We start from the raw sequence: 21,040 nt of genomic DNA, 5'->3' as shown, positions 1-21,040 counted from the left end.
AGTCAATGACCGGATGCATTATGGCTTCTGAGTTACACAATTCCAGCAGCAGATTTAAGACAGATGGTTGTTTCAGCTCATTGGGTCCATGTTAAAACATTTATGAACAGCACACACAGTGTGTGAAACATTTAGAGCTCAAAAATGACCCAATCCAAAAAGAATAGCTGGTCAAGGTAACCCTAATCTAGCAGTTTGTCAGCTTTATGAACAGTGGACTTTGTAAAAAATGTGTTTTCTTGGCCTTCATAAAGAGTCCAAGTACTGTGGTAGCAGTTTCCATTCCACATCCCACTCAAAATTCTCTGCAAGCCGCAATGATGAGGTCCACAGCCACTGATTCAAGGCAAACCCACACAAAGAGCAAAAGACACTGGGTGAAACACGGGATCAGGAGAAACAAGTGAAGTACTCACACTGGCTTTAGGGCTAACTGCGCAGACTGTTGTTATTATTATTATACTTAACTGACCTCGAGCACTAATCTAATAATGGACCAGGTGAGATCATCCTCAAGGCCATCATCCCTTCCTAATTCCCACACTGGGACATACACAAATTGTGTGTATGCTCACGGTTGTGTGGACTCCCGACACACAGCAGTGTTTGGGTCAATACTGCAATAACTGGAAGGCATCCAACTCCGCTGAGGGATCTAAGCTTTTCTGACTGTCTAGACACAAACATGCCTTTCTTGAATAATCAGGTCATCAGAATACTTAAACAGAAAACTGGTACTTCAACTGAAGTACCCTTTTTTTAAACGAGTGTAATCTGCTATAAAACATGCGTACATGTACTGCATACTGTTTACAATTCAGCAGGATGATAAACTTAAAAAACTGCCCACATGCGAATAGTTTCTGAATATTTAAAAGAACAATTGTAGCCGTGACCCATTATGCAGTTTAAAATTAACAAGATGAAAGATGGGTTCTGGAGCTAAATGTTAAGTTAATGTCAGCGCTGCTGTACTCACAAGCCCTGCTGGGTAGAAACCAGAGAATCTTCCGCACTGGGGTTTGAATCAGTGCGTCCCTGCTCTCTGCTTCACTGCATCTGCACGAACCCGCTGCAGCAGAAACGCAGCTATTCTTTCACAGTACGCAACTGTGTACACACAAACAGGCACGTGCATTCTGAAAGCCTTGGTCTATCCCCGGGGCCTACTCGGAATAGTAGTCAAAGAGAGGGATTGTGGGGGAAGGAGGCAGCGGTGTGTGTGTGTGTGCGTGGGGGTTGGGTGGTAGAAAAAATGCTAAAAGATCGGGAGCTTTTTTGTGACTCGCTAACACTGACGTGAACTCCTGCAGGCTTGCCAGAAAAACAAAAGACATAACTATTGCCTCAGAGAGGGAGAAGATATTAGCGGTTCTGGTCTAGTTCTGAAGGCAGTTTTAACAAGCGCTGGGCGACCTCTGACCGCTGTAACTGACAAGCTTTTATCTCTGTGAGGAGCAAACACAAAATCCTGAGCTGCTGGTTCAGTGTTGTGACACAGCCAATGAAACGGCCTCTTGCCGCTGACTCAGCCGGAGTTTGGTTAACAAAGTGCATCTCCGAATGTGAAATCCCAAAAGTCAGGCCTGCTTTGGCTCTGATCAGCAGGTCAATCAAACCACAGAACTGCTGTGCTGCTGCCACGATTCCTTTCATTTTATAACAGCAATAACTGTTCTAATAAATGTTTTACTTTTCAAATCCAACAAAATCAGACATTCCTTGCGCTACACGCGCCGCGCCTCTTCTATTCTTTCCTCCTTGCGATATGAACTGGCACGCCGGCGCCACATTCGTCTCTTCGAGCGGCTCCGCTCTGCAACTTCAAGTCGCACCGCCTCAATAATGCAGTGCTCTCCTTGCTTGAGGCGTTGCTGCACAAGTGAGCAGATGCAACTCTAATTTGTTGAAGCTTTGCTTGCGATGGTGAGAAACATTAATTACCATAAAAGGCAGGAATGAGAGTTTGTTTCCTGTGTGTGTGTGTGTGTGTGTGTGTGTGTGTGTGTACATCACTCCTCCTCGCCTTGGTAAAGTGGGAAATGTCAGATTCAAGATGCCAAACGCTGGCACGCAGCCTGACATTGTCTATTCAACCTACTCTAAATTACGCTCCACCCTATTTAAAGCCGCATAGACTCGTGGTTAAACCGAATACACACAAACTACAGAGAACGCATTCCTACCGTGTAAATTAGAAAATGAATCGTGACACTGTCCGAGCAATAAGCTGATCCCGACGCAAAAGCACAATGAAGCTAACCAAAAACTAAAACCAGTAATAGCAAGGAGAGGGACCGTTTAGGGTTAGATGCCCAGCAGATCAATCATCAGTTTTTTGCTGTAACTGAATCAAAAGTAGAAATGTGCAGCAAAGACGCCCCCCCCCCCCCACCAAATGCTTTTATTAACTCTCTGCCGCATCTTGGCAGAACATCGGCGACAGTCCTCACTTTAGCTGCTTGAATCGAGTCAACGAGGACGTTTCAATAAAACAGTTAACCATCAAATAAAGCGAACCCATCTTTAAATGAAGCTTCCTCGTTAGCATCTTTCAGCAGACCAGATCACAGCAAACCAATTTCAAAGCTACCAATGGCTGAAGCCTCTAAGAGACATCTGTCAGACGAGAGGCTGGCTGTTACCCCTATGAGGATCCGTGCAAAGGTCTGGGCTAAAGAAATGCTGGGTGTCCTGTGGGAGGTGCAGGAGGGGCGCTGTAGCTGCAGGATAGCCTGTTAAATCCAGCTGGAGGTCACCGACGCTGCTGCTTTCATTAACTCAATGCTCATTCTGTAAAACCCCGTCCTGAGGTCAGGAAAACCCCTCTGAGCCACACACAAATGAATTCCCAAAAGAAAGCGCTCCATGGCATCCCCCGAAGGCAGGGCTGGGAAGAGAGGGAGGAAGCATTGCACAGAACAAGAGACAGAATGGAGGCTTTCCTCTTCACATCACGCTGAGAGCAAATATAAAAACCCGGCAAATACGCAGCCTGGGTAAAATAGTTTACTGCTCTTCAGTGGACAGAAAATGTAAACACTTTGATTATTGATTATTGTTGATACACTAATCCTGATTCAAATCATCTTTTTAATGTGTGATTATATCATGTTGTGGTTTCTTTCTCACTTAAAAAAAATTTAAATTACAAATACACAGGAAATAAATAGATGGAAACATATTTTGTGAAAAGAACCACATGGTAAAAAAAATAAAAATGATGCTCCTGATGCTATTATTTACCCCGATGTACATTGACACAACAAATCACAACACAGACAACAATCCTCCCCAATGATGACTCTAAATTGGCCTCCTTAATGGTGTGTAGTGTCATTCCTACCAGACGATTCCTTGTTGGTCAATGAGCTGCCAGCAGGCTCACTGAAACGAACTCCGCCAGAACAAAGGCCCTGCTCAGATGAAGGAACAAGTGACTTTTGTTTCCTTGTTTACTTGGCTGCTGGTATCTGTGAAAAAGACGACCAGATTGTGTGACAGACACCTGCATCACAGACTCGTGTGATCAGAAAGGCTGCCAGAAATCCCATGAACTATTTAGAGCTTTATGCTATCATTTTACAATGTCCTCGGGTAGTAGCTCAACAAAAACAGAGACAAGTTACAGGTTAGTTAAACAAACCTTTTCTGATTTGCTTTCTCAGTAGAAAAAGACAATAGGTTTCGGGAAAAGGCAAGTCTACCACAAATGGTAGACAATGCCAATGCCTGTCACAGTGTAGGACTGTGGCGCCCCCCCCTACAAACACCAAACAAGCTGATGTACCAATATATACAAATGCTCAAAACCGATCCTTTCCGTAGTGCGCCCAGGCTCGGAGAAACTCGCCCCCCTGGGGACAGGCAGATTAACAGATGACAGAGCTTGTTAACCCTGGACAAAGAGATATGCTAATCTTGTACAGTCAGCCTCAACAGTCCTCGCACAGTACCCAGACATAGCTATAGGGACGGAGAGGGCGACAGAAAGAAGGCCGAGAAAGACGAGAAAGAAGGCGGGAGGGATGAGGCGTCATCATGTCCCAGAAACTAGACAATAGTGTGGGGAGGCAGGGTTGGACCCAAACAATAAGGTCAGAGGCAGAGCTCGACAACAAACGTGGGCCCTACTACAAGCTGGCTGACCTCCACCACCAGCAGGGCAGCGCACAGCTCAGCTGGGTGGATATTGATCACTCAGGAGTGGGAGCCGGGCTAGCAGCTCCACAGACGGGAGGAAGAGACAGACGGAGGAAATGCATTAGTTAGCTAACAGCATCAGAGGAACCTGCCTATCTCCCCAAGGAGATAGGAGAGATAGCAGCGGCAATGTCTTTGGCAAGGACAATGAGGGGGGGCGGGGGGGGGGGGGGGGGGGGGGGGCGAGCTAGAAGCATCAGGCCAAGAAGAGAAACATGGGACCTGAGTGTCAACAGAGGAACTAAGGCTAATTTGTAACTTGAAGAGCCGCTAGATTTTCTCCATAATGGGCCGTCTGCCCACAAACAAGCTTCTCTCTGGGGGTAAATGAGATCAGGCCAGTCCAGGACCAGCTGGTGGCTCGAATCAGTGATCCCAGATAGAGAAACGGAGGATGAGGGCAGACGCGGGGCATCTGGACGAGACGGCAGGAACACACCCAGGAGGCCTCCGCGTTCGAGGCATACATTAAGTGCTGGAGGAAGAACGGTGTCCATAAGAGGATTACGTCCTCCTGTTTGAAGTGGAACAAGGCATGCTCCAGCTGGAATCCGATCCCTACCAGGATGGCGCAAAGGTCGGACGGCTGACCGGACCAGCACCCACTAAATACAGCTTTCAAAGAACAACCCACACCACTGGCCTCAGCACATGCACCTCTCAACCCCCAGAAACTTTCCCCACCAGAGTTGATGCCAGCTGCTAATATATTCAAATTGTGAACGAGAAATTGATATGACACAGAAATAAACTGCCCCCAAACACACACACACACACACACACACACAGCTGCTAATGGCAAAAGGAGTTGATCATTCTGTCAGCACTAGCGTGTGGCACAAACGCCCATCATTCCATACGTGGCGATGGAGAGGGCAGCCAAAGTTGTCTCTGACATAACGTCGGCCACGTCGGCCAGCAGAGAGCAGCGACATTAACGTGAAAAGGCACAAATATCCGTGAGCCACGGGGCACGAGAGAAAAGCCTCGAGTGTTTCAGGTCCCACTTCTGACGCGTTACAACAAACAACCAGGTACAGCCAACACACCGAGCAAAGAATAATCTGGCCTTGAAGCCTAGCAACAGGGCTGCAGGAACCACGTCGGTTATCCAGAGGAATTCACGGCACCCAAACGCGGCAAATTACTGCAGCTGCTGGCAAATACTGCCTCCAAACCGCGCCGCCAGTTGCCGACTGCCCCGCTCTGACAACTGCGACATCCAAAGCGTCCATCACGGGTGGAAACACGGGCGACAGCGAAGTTTATCTCTGCTTTATCTTCACTGCTGCCCGTGCCAGTGGCGGTTTCCTCAGGCATCTATCATCCAGAAAACAGAGCAGGAGATTCAACCAGACATAAGGTTCCTGGTGGCGGTTTGATAATCTTGTGTTGCCGTTGCTATGGATTTAAACCGTTCTAGAGATGATGGTGGTAATTTTTAAGGACTCTGAGAAGCGGAAGCTGTCACACTGAAAAAAAGCCTAATGACCACAGAGGCACAAGATTGCCCTTGTCACAATTTAGAAGTTCAGAGCTGGGGGGGGGGGATTTCATTCTGACTCACAGACCCTCCCAACGCCAGCCCTTAGGCGACGGGAACGCTAACACATTGGTCCATTAACGGGACAATCATTTTCCCTCTCAGGGCTGAGAGGCCAGCTGGAGGCCCAGTGGTGCCATTAGAATTTATCTTGCCCTAAAATTAAAACGTATAAAAGGTGTCTTGTGTGAAAATGTTTCTTAAAACCTTTAAGAATGTTTCTCACAGAATTTTCTCAATGATTAAAATTCAGAATTTGCTTGTAAACTGCTAAATATTTCCAAGAATTCACATTGATATATTCAAAATTGCAGTGAATTGGAAAAAGCGAATGTGAATGAAAATGTATTATAAAAGCAGTGGCTGACTCAGATTATAAAAAAATGATTGACAACTAATGATTTCAGTTTTAATTGCAAGAATAAAGTGATTAATGACATGGTGGTGTTGTGATTGGCACGGTTTCCTCACTTCAAGAATATTTTACTCCGGCTTTACATTTTGAGATCCATTACTGACCGTAGACAAAGTGATGCATCATCTCACAAAACACCAACCAATCCCAACTATAACGATCCGGTCTTTATATATATAGACATTTCTGCTTTAATCATCTCTTTTTTTTTTAAGTTGTTTCTGACAAATCCTCTCCAAACACACACAAGGCCTCAGGCAGTAATCCATCTCCTCCAACTAATAAGCTTTTAAACCCATCTTAAATAATGACGGCTAAATTTAATTTCATGATCGCATCAGGGCCGCCTGAACGTCCGCCATTCCCCCCCCCGTCCCCCCCGTCCCCCCCCCCGTCTCACCCACCGACACCGTGAGTCAGCCATTCTCTCATCCACGCCGTAGCCGATGGCTCAGCCCACCTCTGACCCGAGTCCTGGAGAGTCTCCGAGCATTAAAAGTGTTCATATTAGTCACCCCGGGATGCCATTTACTCGGGGGGGGGGGGGGGGGTGACATCAATCAATACCTCATGGTCGGTCGCCACACACTATTGACCCACCCATGCCGACTGCGGTCTCCAAAATTCAGCCAATCTATGTCGCTGTCTGGAGCACCTCGGGGGGGGTTCAGGATAGCTTTCCATTGCGTGCATGTTTTTGCAGATTATTAAATGCTCTTGGTCAGGCTTTGGGAACTGGCTGTGTTTTCTCCTCTCCATTGTTCTACAGGGGGGGGCAGTAATCTGTCTTGTTGCTCTCAGAAAAGAGTCGGTGAATGAGCAGCTATGAGGCCCCCCCCAGCCTTAACTCTCAGAGCACAATAGATGATGACTTTCGGGGTACCATTAATCACCTCTGATTACATGCCATCTTGAGTCCGCACACAAAATCCGTCTCAGGGATCGTTCGGCTGGATGTTAATGAGAATATTAATGCAATAATAAGACAAAATAAAAACAACAACATAAGTATTTCTGAAGAAATAATAATTGCACAATTATTAGTGCTACGTTTTCCGGCCTTCTGTCTCCCCGTGGCTCTCAGCACTTTGCCCTCTGCAGAACAATGGGCATCGGCAGAGGATGGAGAGGGAGGGGAGAGAAGGGGAAAAGTTTAGGGAGGGGAACAGGACCGACAAAATGGTCACACAAAGAAGGCGAACGCGTCGTGAGAACGAGAAAGAGGCTAAGAGCACACGTTGAAACAATCCCACTGTGTTTCAGGGCTGACGCGTCCGTCGGGCATTCCCAGCCTGCCACCGCCCCATCGACCATTTCAACAGGAGGTTAAAGCGAGAGGGCTCGGCGGCGACAAAGATGACGTGACACTGATATAAAGAAGCTTTTAGACCTTTTATACTGCAGATTTAACGCAGATGAGCCGGTAACACGTGGTTTCGTGTTCGGGTTAAAGGTAATCAAGTGAGGCTCCGTCCGGAACGGACGAGAGTCGGTGCCGGCGCCGCGAATTAGCTTGACATGAGTTAGAATCCGGCGTTAGCATGCTAGCTCGGGCTAAAACACTATCGCGCTTACCAGTCGAGGCTAGCAAGATCCTCTCAGCGACGCCCCTGCGTTAGCGAGCGATTCAAAGCGCCTGAATCCCAGAGGCAGGGAAAAGAAAACCCACCAAAGTGAGGATGAGGATAAAAAAAATGAAACCAGGAAGAGGTGAGGAACGAGCTGGGGGTGGGGGGGGGAGAGGAAAAATACACTTCTATCTTTCAGGAGTCTCACGAGTGATGCACGTTCCCTGGAAGGAAGAAAGGAGGAGACGGACGCTTCGCTGCACTCTCTCGCTCACTCTCTCCATACTAGACCGGCGAGCGGATGGATGGGAGCGGAGGAGAGGACGGGGCCGCCGCTGCCTTCAGGGGCTGTCGGAAATGTCGGAACAACCTCAAGCGCGTCTTTACGAGCGACTCGTGACAATTTGTATATGTTTTAGTAAAATGCAAACACGAGAGGGTGAATATTCTGATGTATTCATGATGCATGTTGATTCAAAGTTTATTTTTTTAATAAAAGTAAAATAAATAAAGTACGACATATTAGGGGATAATATGTTAATTATTACGGATTTATGATCCATTACAATGGAGTATCTTTGACCTGGACCATTAAACTAGTCAAAAAGAAGACCATATAGAACCTAATGCATTTCACAAAAAGTACTTTTGTGTAAACCATTAAAAGTGAAACAAACATCAGAGTAAACACACCCACTCTTGTATAATCATGACTCACAGCCCTGCTGTGTTGTTTTGTGATGCTAATTTAAAGCTACTTCAGCATCTTAATATTGACCTTCTATTGATTTACATGTGTGGGAGATAACATAATCAATGGCATCATTTGGATCAATTTCACAAAAGTCACAGAACCACAGGTGACCACATTGGACTTATTTCTAGATTTTTTATTTCAAGTTTGTTATGTAGGGTAATATGTAACATACAAATACATGTAAATAGCCTAGCTGTTGAATAAAGGTGCAATTAATATATCTATTTTAAAATAATGGACATATTAGAGGAATAGGCTATTATAACCCTGAGTTCCTTCATCCACAGCAGCTTCTTTCAGCCATTCCCACAGATATCAGCACAGTGCAGAGCTGATTAAATAAGGCCCTACTTGTTTGACAAGTCTTATATTCCACCACTCAATGTTTTTGTATGTAGTCGGGATCCACCCTGCTAAGTTGATCACTCGCGGATGTGCCAAGAAAAATAAATTCAACAGTTGAAGGACAGAGCAAAACAAATTGTGTTACTCCTCCGAACAGTAAGACATTCTGCTGTCATTTGCTATATTGAGGATAAATCCTGTATCTAATCCTACTAGCCTGTTAACTGGCAAGTGGATAAATGGTGGACAGGATGGCTATTTAGTTTATAATATGTAGTATGGAAATTATCGAGCCTGTACCACATAATAAATTAAAAAAATACCTGCAAGAATAAGAACTAATTTCATTCTTGGTGTCACTGCCTTGTAAAAAAAATAAAAAATAAAATAAAAAGCATTCCTCTAAGGTTCTTTCAGGCATATTCACCAGAAATAATTTTACAACTGTCAGATTATTGCAGCTCTTAAATACATTTTACAATTTCCAACCTCAGAAAAAGGAGATGACTATGAGTCCTTGAAGGCAGCATTCACGATGCCAGCGCGCCATGCTGGAATGAAAGGCTTGAATAGCAAATAGCAAATAGCAGTGGAACTCTGCTTTCTCTAAGCACAGCCAATCACCTCCCAGGCTGGGGATTATTCAAACCAACGATGATGTCACTCTGCTCTCTTGCCCGAGTTCCTCCCGGTTGTCTGTTGTCCTCCCTCTTCTCCCCCCTTTTCTTTCTCCTCTGCAAACCCTTTTCTTCATTTATCTATGCTTGACCACACACACACACACACACACACACACCACTGATACCTCATATGCATCAAGTTGCCTGCATTGTTGCCCTTCCCTGCAACTGTTGCATAGAGAATGTGAATTCTCTTCACACATTTCAAATCTGTTGATTGTGAAATTATAATCAGAGTAATTATTTCTAATGAACCATAACATATTAGATGTACTTAAAGGTAACTGAGAAGGATCAGGATGCCTGCCTGCCTGCCTGTCTGCCTGTCTGTCTGTCTGCCTGCCTGCTGTCTGTGATGCCGCTCAGCTCCCGGCAGTCGCCCGGCTCTGTCTACAACATGAACCGTGCTTTTGTGTCTCTGCTGTGGATGGGTTTCTTTTCATGCCGATCCCGCGGTTCAGTGTTCGCATTCCAATTGCTGGAGAAACGAGATTCGGCCCTTTGTTTAAGCTCAAGGTGGAAATGTATGGCATGGAAAAGGAAAACCTAAACCTACAGCGAACCTAATTTACATAAACATTTTGTCTTGCAGACTCTTTCAGATCTCCAGAGGGAATTTGATGAAATAGATCACCCATCGACTTGGAGGGCTGCACCTGCCACCATTCTGCTTCTGATTATCCCCCTTGAATCAAGTGGGAAGGGGGGGGATGTAGGAATGGTTTAAGTCCACCAGGCTTAATTTTTGGCGCATAACACAAAGACTGTATAATATTTTATTGATTTGTGACAAAAATGATACCCAGACCAGTCATAACATGTGGTAGTAAAAGTGGTACCTTTTACTATGTATGATTTTATTATTTTCTTCTCCAGAGTATCTCATTCCTATTATTATTCCTTGTCTTGCTGGAAGTCACGCCCATAGAAATATGTGCATTTTGTACATATTCTTCTTGTACAGTTGCTCGTACTAAATATGTGTGAAAACGATACCCACGTACTCTTGTTGTGTGTGGATGCTTCTGCGTGATCATGCAGTATCCATGAAGGTGTGTGTGTGTGTGTGTGTGTGTGGAAATACATAAAAGTCACGGAAGGAGACCAGGCAGAGGGAGGGGTCTCCCGGGGTTCGATGCCTGCTGGCTTGATGCTGATTGACTTATTGGCATGGCCAACCAGCCACAACAAAGAGAGGAACATGATGTTTTTTTTTTTTTTTACACTGGCTGTGGCGTGCAGCAGCAGAGACGGGAAGGGGCAGGGTTGTGTACCCCCGCTGCACAGTTCCTGTCTTATTTATCTCAGTGTTATTTCCTCCCGTCCCGAAGTCCAGCTGGGGCAGCCGCTGCACAAAAGGCCTGGCACTTGGTCAAACCCCCCGAAACCTGGCCTCCAGTGAGCGGTTCTCATTAGTTATTTAAACAGATATGTGGCCTTTCGTGTATTCCAGCGTGTATGCTCAGCTGTACAAATTGTGCAGAGATCTGAATCTCCTGCTTGGAAGCAGCTTTACCACAGAGAGAGACACGCCCATCACACAGCCAGCATTTCATACAGATATTCACAAGTCAAAGGCCTCTTAAGACGATTGACCACTAAATGCATGAGGTTTGTTACCATGCAACAACTTCACACCACAAATAACACCTCTCTGAGGAGCGCAACAAGCCAGCACAGCATATCATCAATATGCAGGATGGCACCACACTCACTGACAGGCGACACGTGAAGAAGAAGGATGCATAGACAATGACCCTGAGTGAACCTCATTAACCGAACGTTGCAATAATATATCATGCATGTTCTGCAGTGTGTGAGCCATGAGCAGGGAGCATCATGCTATCGAGATACGTAACATGTGCAGGTAACTCAGATGGGAAACTGGCTGCAAGCCTCTGTCACACTGACTGTTTTCTCCGTGGGACTGTTTAATCAGCTTTAACTCGAAGCTTGATAATGTTCAAAACAAGCCGGCCAGTTCCTGTCAGTCTGATTGGAAGTGCTTTGTCTCTGTCCTGCTAGCATCCTTGAGTAAATAATGCATGCGTGTATTAAGGGTATTGGCTGGGTCACTCATACCACTCTACCACAGCAAGAAGAGTGAGCATGCACATTTCTGCCTCTTCATTCCTGTTTAAGATGCTCTCACATCTCGACTACTTGCCTCTTAAGTGTGTTGTTTTGTTTGCATAGCCTGAACCTGAATCTCTGCCCTTGCTTTGTGTTGAGATGTAGTCTGAAGAAGTAATTGACTTGAAGGTTTTGGTACTTATTCTTTTTTTTTTTTACTCTTTGCAGAAGCAACAATCTCCTTTAAAAGTTCACCCTTCATCTCTTTCTGTTTTAGCCTCCTGCTCTTTATTACACCTTTCATTGGCTCACGGCTTGCTGTTGACAGAGCTACTCCCTCCCTCTAGTGGTGGTAATCAGATTACCAGAACACACACAACAGGCCATCAGCTACATCAAATAAAGCATTGTGTATAAAAAAAAAAAGCTTAAATAAATAAGCTTGAACAATAAACTTGAGACTATTCAAGGATTTAGAGACAAGCAGTAAAATCTATTAAAAATCAATTCTAAAACTTGGAGGCAGCCATTTAAGAGCTGGTGTGATGTGGCTGCTTCTTACAGTGAATAAGTGGACCCAAACTGCATGAAGAATTTTATAAGCTGGCTAGTAAAGCCGAACATACCCTTGATGTGAAACAGGAAGTCATTGATCCCATAAAACTGGCCTGAATTACGAATAAAATAATGTTTTACACAATTTCAGATTCTTTCAGTTTTATTTTGCAGACATGTACTTTCCATTCAGGAGGTGGCACCTTCACAGAAAATATTAACTACAAATGATGGTGAGAACCTGAACAAGTTCCTCCAATACAGCCAAAGAAAGATCCCACTTAGCAATTGTTAGTTTTTAAAAAAACACAATTGTAAAAAACAGCAGACAAAATATTAAAGAAAAGCGATTTAGTGAGCAAATATACTGTTAGCTTTAAATCAAAGCAGCATTCGATAACCCTCTCACGTGCGTCGAGGGAACACTAACAGATGCATTTACAATGCAGTGCGTTGCTCCGTTGTGCTGAATGGCTCCCCCGTGATCCATATAAACCAAATTAACCTGTTCATATGGTAAATCTTACGTGCAACGGAGTGTAAATAAAAAGTCATTAAAAGAAAACACTGCCCGTGTGGTGTGACGGTAAACAACATTGAATACATTAACAAGTCATTAAACAATAAAATAAGTTTTCCCTACAGTCCGGATTGAGGTCCGTCTCACTTTGACTATATTTCTTTACGCAGAGTAAATGAACTACAGCTTTGAACAAAAATGGGACAGAAGTTTGATCGCATTTTCATCCTAACCGACTCCGGTGTCTATTCTGCTATGAAGCTTCACAGGACATACACATATTTACATAATAAAAGTGCAGCCGTCTGGGTAGCTCCCAGGACAATAAAAACGGCGTACATAAACTGGAATAAATTCTCCTTTGTGCGTCCTTCTGCAATCTACAGCCATGCCTGCGTTTACTGGCAGAATGCATTGAGTGATCAAATCTCTAACAATCAGACATCACAAAAAGAGACAATAAATTATTCATAGAGTAAATAAGCCGAGGCAGGTAATTGCCCTTGAGGGTTCAACCATTGCAGTACAATTTTAGATGGAAAATTCAAACAGGGACAGCGGCGGACAAACTGGTCCAAGGTCAGCCTGTTCAAGTCATTTCTGGTCCCTGCTGGGAATCTGAAAGATGCAGTGCAACTGGACTGGAAATATCATGCTTCAAAGAGAAAGATAAAAAGAATATCAAGACACCCTTACACTCACTAAACATATATGCAGACTGCTCATTCCTTTTGTGCATCCTCTTCTCCCTCCTCCTCCTCCTCACCCGTCACAGCAGCAGAAGAAGGAGCAGGACGACCCCTCAGGCCCACGGAACTTGCCAGAGCTGGGCGTGTCTGTGCACTCGGCGATGAACGCGTGCAGCTCGGTGATGCGTACCTGGTCCTGCGTTTGGGCCTGTGGGGAGACATCATCACGCATCAATCACGTTTCTGCATGAGATTTAATTTGACCAGAAAACTGGGCGAGGTCTCCGTCGTATGACGCACGAAGGGCAGGAAGGGTAAACACAATGAAACGCAATCGTACCATAATGGTGTCGTAGGCTCCAGTGATGAGCGCGATGAAGAGGGACAGCACCATGTAGATGAAGAGCGAGATGAAGGTGTAAAGGTAGACCTGGCTGAAGACCCACACCAGCGTCCCGCTGTCCTCCATCTCAGCAAACGTAAGGAACATGTCGTCGCCGTTGATCAGAGAGAACAGGCACTCCGACACCTTGGACAGGGAGCGGAACTGCACGCACACACACACACGCACACACACACACACACACACACACACACACACACACACACACACACACACGAGACATTACAACACAACACAGCGAAGTTAAGGGAAGGGAGGCCACACTGAGCGCATAAAAGAGGAAATGACACAGTTTAGAGGCTTTTCCAATTCAAAGTGGGGAGATTCAAATATTGGGAAAATGCACAAGCAGTAGATAAAAAGACTAACTCTACTCTTATATAAATACAATATGAATAATGTGGCGAGTTGGATGAGGATTTCACATATTAAACAGATTTGTAGTAAAACAAATTGTAAGAAAGAAAGCGAAATCCAGTGTCGTCATCATTTATTCTTAGTAAATGTTAATTTGGTCTCATGAATTAAAGCTACAAATATATGCATGTCATGGTGAATCTACAGAAGGCTTAAACAGCCTAATAATGATCCTACTTCCACACTGCAGAGTGAGAGCACGCTACCTTGGTGTGATAAGGGCCCAGCACAATCCAGCCACAGAAGCAGTATCCCATATAGATGGCAGCTGCACAGCAGCAGAAGCGGATGACGTTCGGAAAAGCAGCTCTTAGAGTCACAATCAAGATCTGTGATAGAGCCAGACGCAGAAAATATATTTAGACGCCGCTGTACGGAAGTAACACTAATAAGATCTTTGTCCATCTTTGTCCAGGGGGGGGGGGGGGGGGTTCCACCTACATTGTATTTCTGAAAGAAGCTGAGGTAGCGGATGACTCCCACCCACACCAGCAGAGTGGAGGTTCCCAGCAGGATTCCACACACGTCATACGATGACAACGTCTGCCATCCAAACACGTCATAAATCAGCAGACATCGAGTAACGGCACAGAAAAGGCCGCTTGTGCTTCAAGCGTTTCCTCGACGGCCTTTACCTTGGAGTCAATCCCAATTTTGATGAAGCTGCCGATGATGGTGAGCGTGTCGCTGACGATGAGCAGAATGTACCAGCCGTTGATGAACTCCATTCTGTCGCCCCAGTTCACACCGCGGCAAAGTTTGTGCTTGAAGAACGAGACATACTCCTAGATGAGGAGGAGGAGGATGCTGCGTTACGATCTGATGCAATATGCATTATAATCCAGTGGATTAACGACTTCTACGTTACTTCTTGCTTTTGTGTGAGTCCACGGAGGTATTTTTATCCGTTCTGCTATGTTTTTTGCTACCATCTTTAGTATCACTGTTATCATTTTTTATATTCTTATTCTTATATTTACATAATGGGATGTAACAATTAAAGAAACAGTGAGTCATTTGGAGCAGATACAATCATAGCCCTCTTTTATGAGCAGTTTTGAGGTGACCTTAAAATATAGATTTCACATTACTTCGATGATCCAATGTGGCTAAAAAAAACACGGTCTTAGAGAATGAAAAATGAAACCGTTTTGCAAATCTTTTATAAAGATGTGAATTTATTCAGATTTCTGGGTAATTAAAGCCCGTCTTACCTGCTGCAGGCCGATGCCTCTGAGGATGGAGCGTCCACACAGCAGCAGGGACAGCAGACAGGCGATGGCCACCAGTACATCAAACAGCACTCGTGTGTAGCTCTCAGCTGACACAGGAGCAGCCAAAATGAGAGGGATCAAAGCCAAATGAGAACATTGTGGATGCTTTTCTACATTAAAAAGCCAGAATCTCTCCTTGAAGCTTGTGCATCACCAGTTACTCACCATGCCCAGACACGTTAGGGTCTTTACACTCCTTTATGGTGGCCCGGTTCTGCAGACTGATCTTCACTCTGCCGCTGTGCGCCCTGTTGTCCATGGCGATCTGATAGCAAAGAGCCATGATCAATACGCAAACCCATGGGTACGGAAATCTTGACACAACTACCGGTAAGGAATTTGATCTCAACTCAAACTTATCTCAATCACCTCTTCGCATACAACTTGGAAAAGTGGCAAACTTTGCATTTGTGATCTGCAGCCGGGTTTAGATTTAGCTCCGTGCTGCAGGGGTTCCATTTAATAAACATGGTAGACGAGGTAACTCACTGTGATTGCAAAGGTGTAGCAGTCCGGAATCTCATAGTTTATTATAGTCTGAATGTTGATGGCCTTCAGCTGGAAGTCAACCGTGACATTGATCAGCCTGGAACCATAAATGATGGAGAGACTAAGAATTTTCAATGTGTTTTCATTTATCGTCATTTTTATTTATTTGTTTTAAAACAGCATCACATCGACTGACTTGTAAAACTCGAGCGTGAAATTCTTGTAGTCAATGTTTCCTGGAGCAGAGCTGGAAGTCGGTGGATTCAGTCCAACACAATCTGGAAATAAAAAAAAACAATCAGAGGAAGTAGGAAAATGGGTCACAGGGAAGTTCTAAAAGCAGACAAAAGCATATTTTTCTACTTAATGGGAAGTTTGGAGTTCCTCAAAGTATGTAAATGTCTTTCCCAAAGTCAAAGTGCAGTTTTTGTAGTGTTGTTTATTGCCGATAAAGGCGGATTTGAGGCTCTTTATGTCTTTTTGATCCTTCTAATTACTCATTTCACAGATTCGGCTTCGTATTTCAGAGCAGGTGTATGCAAATAACTTCCTCCCGGTGGCAGAAATATGACGGGCTTATACTGTAGTATCTGACAAAACAAAAGCGTTTTCTGTTGTGTTCTTAGATATGGGGATTATTTCTGGCCTCTGAAAGTAGGACACAGTTTTAGGACACATCTTGGTTTATGTGGAGCAGCAACACAATGACTCACCGATAGTCGTTACCCCGAGGGGCCCCCCCAAAAATGCTGCCACTAAATAACAAGGTTACCCATTTAAATGTCATCTACCCAGAAGAAATGCCATGGATAAAAACAGAAAGTCCTCCTACCGGTTACGACGCGCGGATCGATGTCAAAAGTGTCGTTGACGGGGTCGATGGTGCCCCGCCTGAAGTACCTCTGGCAGAGGGACAGCGCACTGCCATTCACACCGACGCCCAAAACGTACGCATACTGTCCCAGAGTCATGTGAGGGACGGCCATGTACTAAAAATGGAGAAAAGAAACAGAGAATTAAAACTGAGCTCGAGGGAAATTCACTGAAATTCAGACGAGCAGCTCAGAACGAGGTCCGTCTCAGGCACTCCCTCAACATCAGGAAATATACAGCCCCGTTAAACTTTGATTTTTTAATAAATGTGTCTGGTGTGATGACGGGCGAATTAACCCTTTAAGCGACCTGCTCTACGGCGAAGTGGATGTGGCTGTACAGTTCCTCCTGCGTGTGGACGGCGTGAGGAGCGTCGTCCTGGTAACCCTTCAGGAAAAGGTGTTTGAACGCCGCCGTGTTTTCCTCTCTGAACGTCACCACCATCTGGTTGCTCAGCCCGAACAGCACCAACTGAGGCAGACACGAAGCAAACGTCACGCAAACGGGCCGCTCACGCGCCGATCTTTAACGATGTCATTCATCTGGACGCACCTGCACCGTCACGATGATGATTTTGAGCAGCTGCAGCCCCAGCTTGAAGGGCTTCCGCCCCTTTGCGTGATACTTGTCACAAGGGCTCATGAAGAAGTACTTGAGCTTCCTCCTCAGCGCTGCCTCCTCCTCCTCCCGTTCTTCATGCTCCACCGGACAAGTGGGGTGGGGGCTTCCACCTCCAGCTTCATCCTGGGACCCGTATTTAGCCACAGAGGAGAGGAGCCTGTCCTTTTCTGGGGAAATACAAACAAGTCCATGGATTACATGTTAAATATTCTCACATGAGAGTCAGCACAAGGAGTTGAGGCCATGAGGTCCTGGCGTATTGACACAAGCTTTAAAATAAAAAAAAACACCCTTGTGTACTTGGATGCATCTTCTGTTTACAGCTGTAATAATTAATTAAATGGATTTTAATTTTTGCAACTGCTGTCACAGAGAATTGACTATAAAAAAGATTTTATTTCATGCATGATTGCGGCACACTTGCTTTTCCTAATTTTAAATTCCGGTAAATTCTGACAAAACCAAGTTTGAAGAACTCCCTGTACTTTTTTTTTTTTACCTGGACCTGCCTCATTCCAGTTCAACAGATTACCGGGCCCAACCCCGGAGGCCTACATCTAGAGTCATGTGTTTATGAGTCATCAGCTCACGTCATAGTTTCCATGATGGTGTCTCTGGATTTATTTTTAGATTAGACTTTTTCTTTTTCACCGATCCAGATGACTCTGCACTATTTCAGTGACATGTTGCAGGTGGAGTCGTGCCCCCCTCCTCCCCTGTTGCCATACATACGTTCTCATCCCGTCCAAACACTGGTGACATCATCGGGTGTGATTGTCTGAGCGTCTCCATGACGTCATGCAGCTGTTTTCCCCATCATGGCAACATAAAACATAAATCACTCTCTTTAAACTTTAATTAGTTTTTTTTTTTGTCTGTTGATCATTAATCAGATAATTATATAAATTGGATTACTTTGAGTTTATTGCTTTATCCAGATGCTCGTAATCTAAAAACGGGGAATCAATTCAACGAGCAGCAATAAATCCGATTTAGAGGAATAAATCGAAAGACTCGTGTCATGTTTGACAGCCATGCAAATCAATTTAGACAAAGACGACCGGAGCCTCAGCGGCGCCACGAATCCGGTGTGATGATGGCGCGTTGACGAACCTGAGGCGGCGTCTTGGATGCAAGTGTACCCGGAGGACGCCATGATGATGCGTTCACGGCCGCACGGAGAGGACGGAGGCGGACATCGAGCAGCGTTGTGAACGCATGTTATTTCACCAGACACACGAGAAGATGCTCCGCGCCGCAGTGTGTGCGTGTTGACATATTGGTAAACACAGCGCGCAGCTTCCTGGTAGACACGTGACTCTCCCACGCGACTGATGTCTGCGCTGCTATTGGTAGAACTCGAGCTGAGGCACTTTCTTCCGTGCAAAGACGAATTAAAGATGGAGACTGAGATTTAAATGTACATTTTATGACACACACGTCTTAAACGCATAAATACACCATTAATAACACACAAAGCCATGCTGGGGGGGGTCGCAGACGCACTGAATGCACAAGTAACACGTCAGGCTGACGTTTAACCTGCAGTGAAGACGAGATTTACACATTTAAACATTAATTTAGACAATTATGAGTGTTAAGTGGATTTGTTCTTTAGACGACTGTATCCACAGTTTCCTTATTAGCTACGCTAAATGGCTGCTGTAGATTCACAGATACCTCAGATTGGAGCGTGGTATTGATGTGCTAAATTTTAGTGTACAAAAATGTCCTTTCATGTGGTTAACTCATTCTATTTATTTATACTGAATATACATTCACAACATTTAATAGCCTCCTCCACGCTGCCGGAACATCCTGGGAGAGAACGTTTGAGTGTTTTGTCAGCTTAGTTTTTATTTTTATGCCAAGTTAACTCCACTCTGTTACTATAGTAACAACATTCATGATTAAAATAAAAAAAGTAACTGAAAAATAATGCCAAAGCCCGATGCAACAAAATAGCGGTGCACGTATTATCCAACATCGGTGATGATAAATGGTGTCATGAAACTACAATTTTGTGAGAAGATCCAACCAAACTTTAAAGACTGAACCAGTGCTGCATGCTGCATGCCCCCCTCCCCACGGAACAACAGGGCTCAGTGCGATGCAGTCCATCCAGCAACCATGAAAGAAAACTGGTCAAGAACAGACACCTGGATGATATTTCTTCAACATCTATTAATTAACACAATCATCCCTCATCTGCCATCCAACGCCTTGTCCCTGGATATGACGGACTCGTTGAACTTTATCATTAGCGTGGTGCCTTTGTGCCAATGGGCAGTGACCTTGGCAGGGAAGCCGCTGTGCGTGAGGATGGCCTCCACGATGCCTGCGGTGAAGGCAGCGCAGTTCAAGCTGCTGTTTTCCTTGGGCACAGAGATGTACGCGTTGATAAGTGGCTCCTTTTCTATGATGTAGTAAGTCTTATCGTCATCGTTGGCCTGCTCCAGCTTGTCAGCCTCCTTCCCAAACAAAGACTTCCAGACGTTAACCTAACGGAAAGAAAAGTGTCACGAGGTTTCTGAAAGCTAAATCCATCAAACGACGTTTGACCGTTTCGCCTACCTTGATGAAGAGCAGCATGTTGAGCACTTTGGTCTCCCTCTTCCCATTCTTCTCCCTCAGCACCAGCACATCCAGCATACTGGCTCCCACACTCTGGCCCATGTCCGCCAGGCGCGTCTGCAGCTCAGACACGGAGTACACGCGACTCTGACAGTACTGGACCATCTCGGAGAACAGCAGAGCGAAAGCACTCAGGTTGACTTCCGTCTTGGGTCGGGTTAGGGGCCGTTCCAAGATGGTGGATTTCCCCCGAGTGAAACGCGTGTCCATTTTCTGTTGGAGTGAGATTTGTAGTCCACGCCGCAGGGCCGGTATACCTGTATCTACTCGCACACATATATATGCAGAACATAAACACTAGTTAAATAGTCATGGACAAACAATTACTAAGTAGGTGCAAGAGCTACGATTCAATTAAATGAACTGCTGAAATGGCATCCTCATTTTCTGATTTATAATCCCTTGAATGGACACACCTGAAATAATTCAGTGCATCGATCCACAGACGTGTACATTGGCCTAAATCCACATAAAATATCGGTGGGACAGCTATAAACGGTATATATATATATAAATAATATGTGATGCTTTTAGTTCTGCATGTTATACAATGCAGTATTATATAATAATAATATACATATGTCACGTATTGTATAACATTACATTTTGGCAAGCTGGTCTTTCCCCCCCCCCTCTTTAAATTAACGGGAATGTCATTTAATAATTATCTCATTTGTTCTTACCGTCTGTATTTTTTTTTTACTAAAGCCTTTCAGACAGCTGCCAACCATTAGCTGTTAGCTTTCTGGCTACGGAAACGAGCTGCGACTTCCTGGTAAGATAAGTGCAAAACGATCCTTCCCAGCAGTGTACAGTAAACACACAAGTTTAATAAATAAAATAAAAACAAGAACGCGCTGTAGATATCATGTGATCATCTATTAAACAAACCTTTGTAAAGATAGATTAGCTCCTGTCTCGCTTCCTTCTTCTTCCTTCCTGTTGTTTTGATCGCTTGACTCATAAACCCCATTAGAACAG

General features: G+C 44.8%; 2 protein-coding genes across 2 annotated transcripts; both read right to left on the bottom strand.

Moving 5' to 3' along the window:
* Window positions 1-12,290: 12,290 nt before the first annotated feature.
* LOC137905975 (mucolipin-1-like) lies at window positions 12,291-18,649 on the bottom strand. The gene is made up of 13 exons (XM_068750263.1): window positions 18,539-18,649; window positions 17,357-17,592; window positions 17,114-17,275; window positions 16,764-16,920; window positions 16,128-16,209; window positions 15,932-16,028; window positions 15,608-15,707; window positions 15,383-15,489; window positions 14,804-14,953; window positions 14,610-14,711; window positions 14,375-14,497; window positions 13,689-13,895; window positions 12,291-13,556 (listed from the first exon to the last, which is right to left on the bottom strand). The coding sequence occupies exons 1-13, from the start codon at window positions 18,579-18,581 to the stop codon at window positions 13,422-13,424; spliced, it is 1,701 nt and encodes a 566-aa protein (XP_068606364.1). The 5' UTR covers window positions 18,582-18,649; the 3' UTR covers window positions 12,291-13,421.
* A 613-nt stretch (window positions 18,650-19,262) lies between these two features.
* trappc5 (trafficking protein particle complex subunit 5) lies at window positions 19,263-20,988 on the bottom strand. The gene is made up of 3 exons (XM_068750105.1): window positions 20,951-20,988; window positions 20,000-20,322; window positions 19,263-19,926 (listed from the first exon to the last, which is right to left on the bottom strand). Exons 2-3 carry the CDS (start codon window positions 20,267-20,269, stop codon window positions 19,630-19,632), a joined length of 567 nt encoding a protein of 188 aa, XP_068606206.1. The 5' UTR covers window positions 20,270-20,322; window positions 20,951-20,988; the 3' UTR covers window positions 19,263-19,629.
* Window positions 20,989-21,040: the final 52 nt, after the last annotated feature.

Source organism: Brachionichthys hirsutus, chromosome 16 (genome assembly GCF_040956055.1).
Source record: "Brachionichthys hirsutus isolate HB-005 chromosome 16, CSIRO-AGI_Bhir_v1, whole genome shotgun sequence".
NCBI lineage: Eukaryota > Metazoa > Chordata > Actinopteri > Lophiiformes > Brachionichthyidae > Brachionichthys > Brachionichthys hirsutus.
The sequence above is the reverse complement of the archived record's forward strand: the minus strand, read 5'-3'. Positions and strand labels throughout refer to the sequence as shown.

Bases quoted from the DNA above. Each gene is read 5' to 3' on its own strand.
- LOC137905975 (XM_068750263.1), bottom strand. From the start codon at position 18,581: ATGGCGTCCTCCGGGTACACTTGCATCCAAGACGCCGCCTCAG. The intron at 16,029-16,127 runs GTCAGTCGATGT...TTATGGTTCCAG, and splicing joins TTCACGCTCGAGTTTTACAA to GCTGATCAATGTCACGGTTG. The intron at 15,490-15,607 runs GTGAGTAACTGG...CTCCTGTGTCAG, and splicing joins CCCTAACGTGTCTGGGCATG to CTGAGAGCTACACACGAGTG.
- trappc5 (XM_068750105.1), bottom strand. From the start codon at position 20,269: ATGGACACGCGTTTCACTCGGGGGAAATCCACCATCTTGGAACGGCCC. The intron at 19,927-19,999 runs GTAGGCGAAACG...TCTTTCCGTTAG, and splicing joins ACATGCTGCTCTTCATCAAG to GTTAACGTCTGGAAGTCTTT.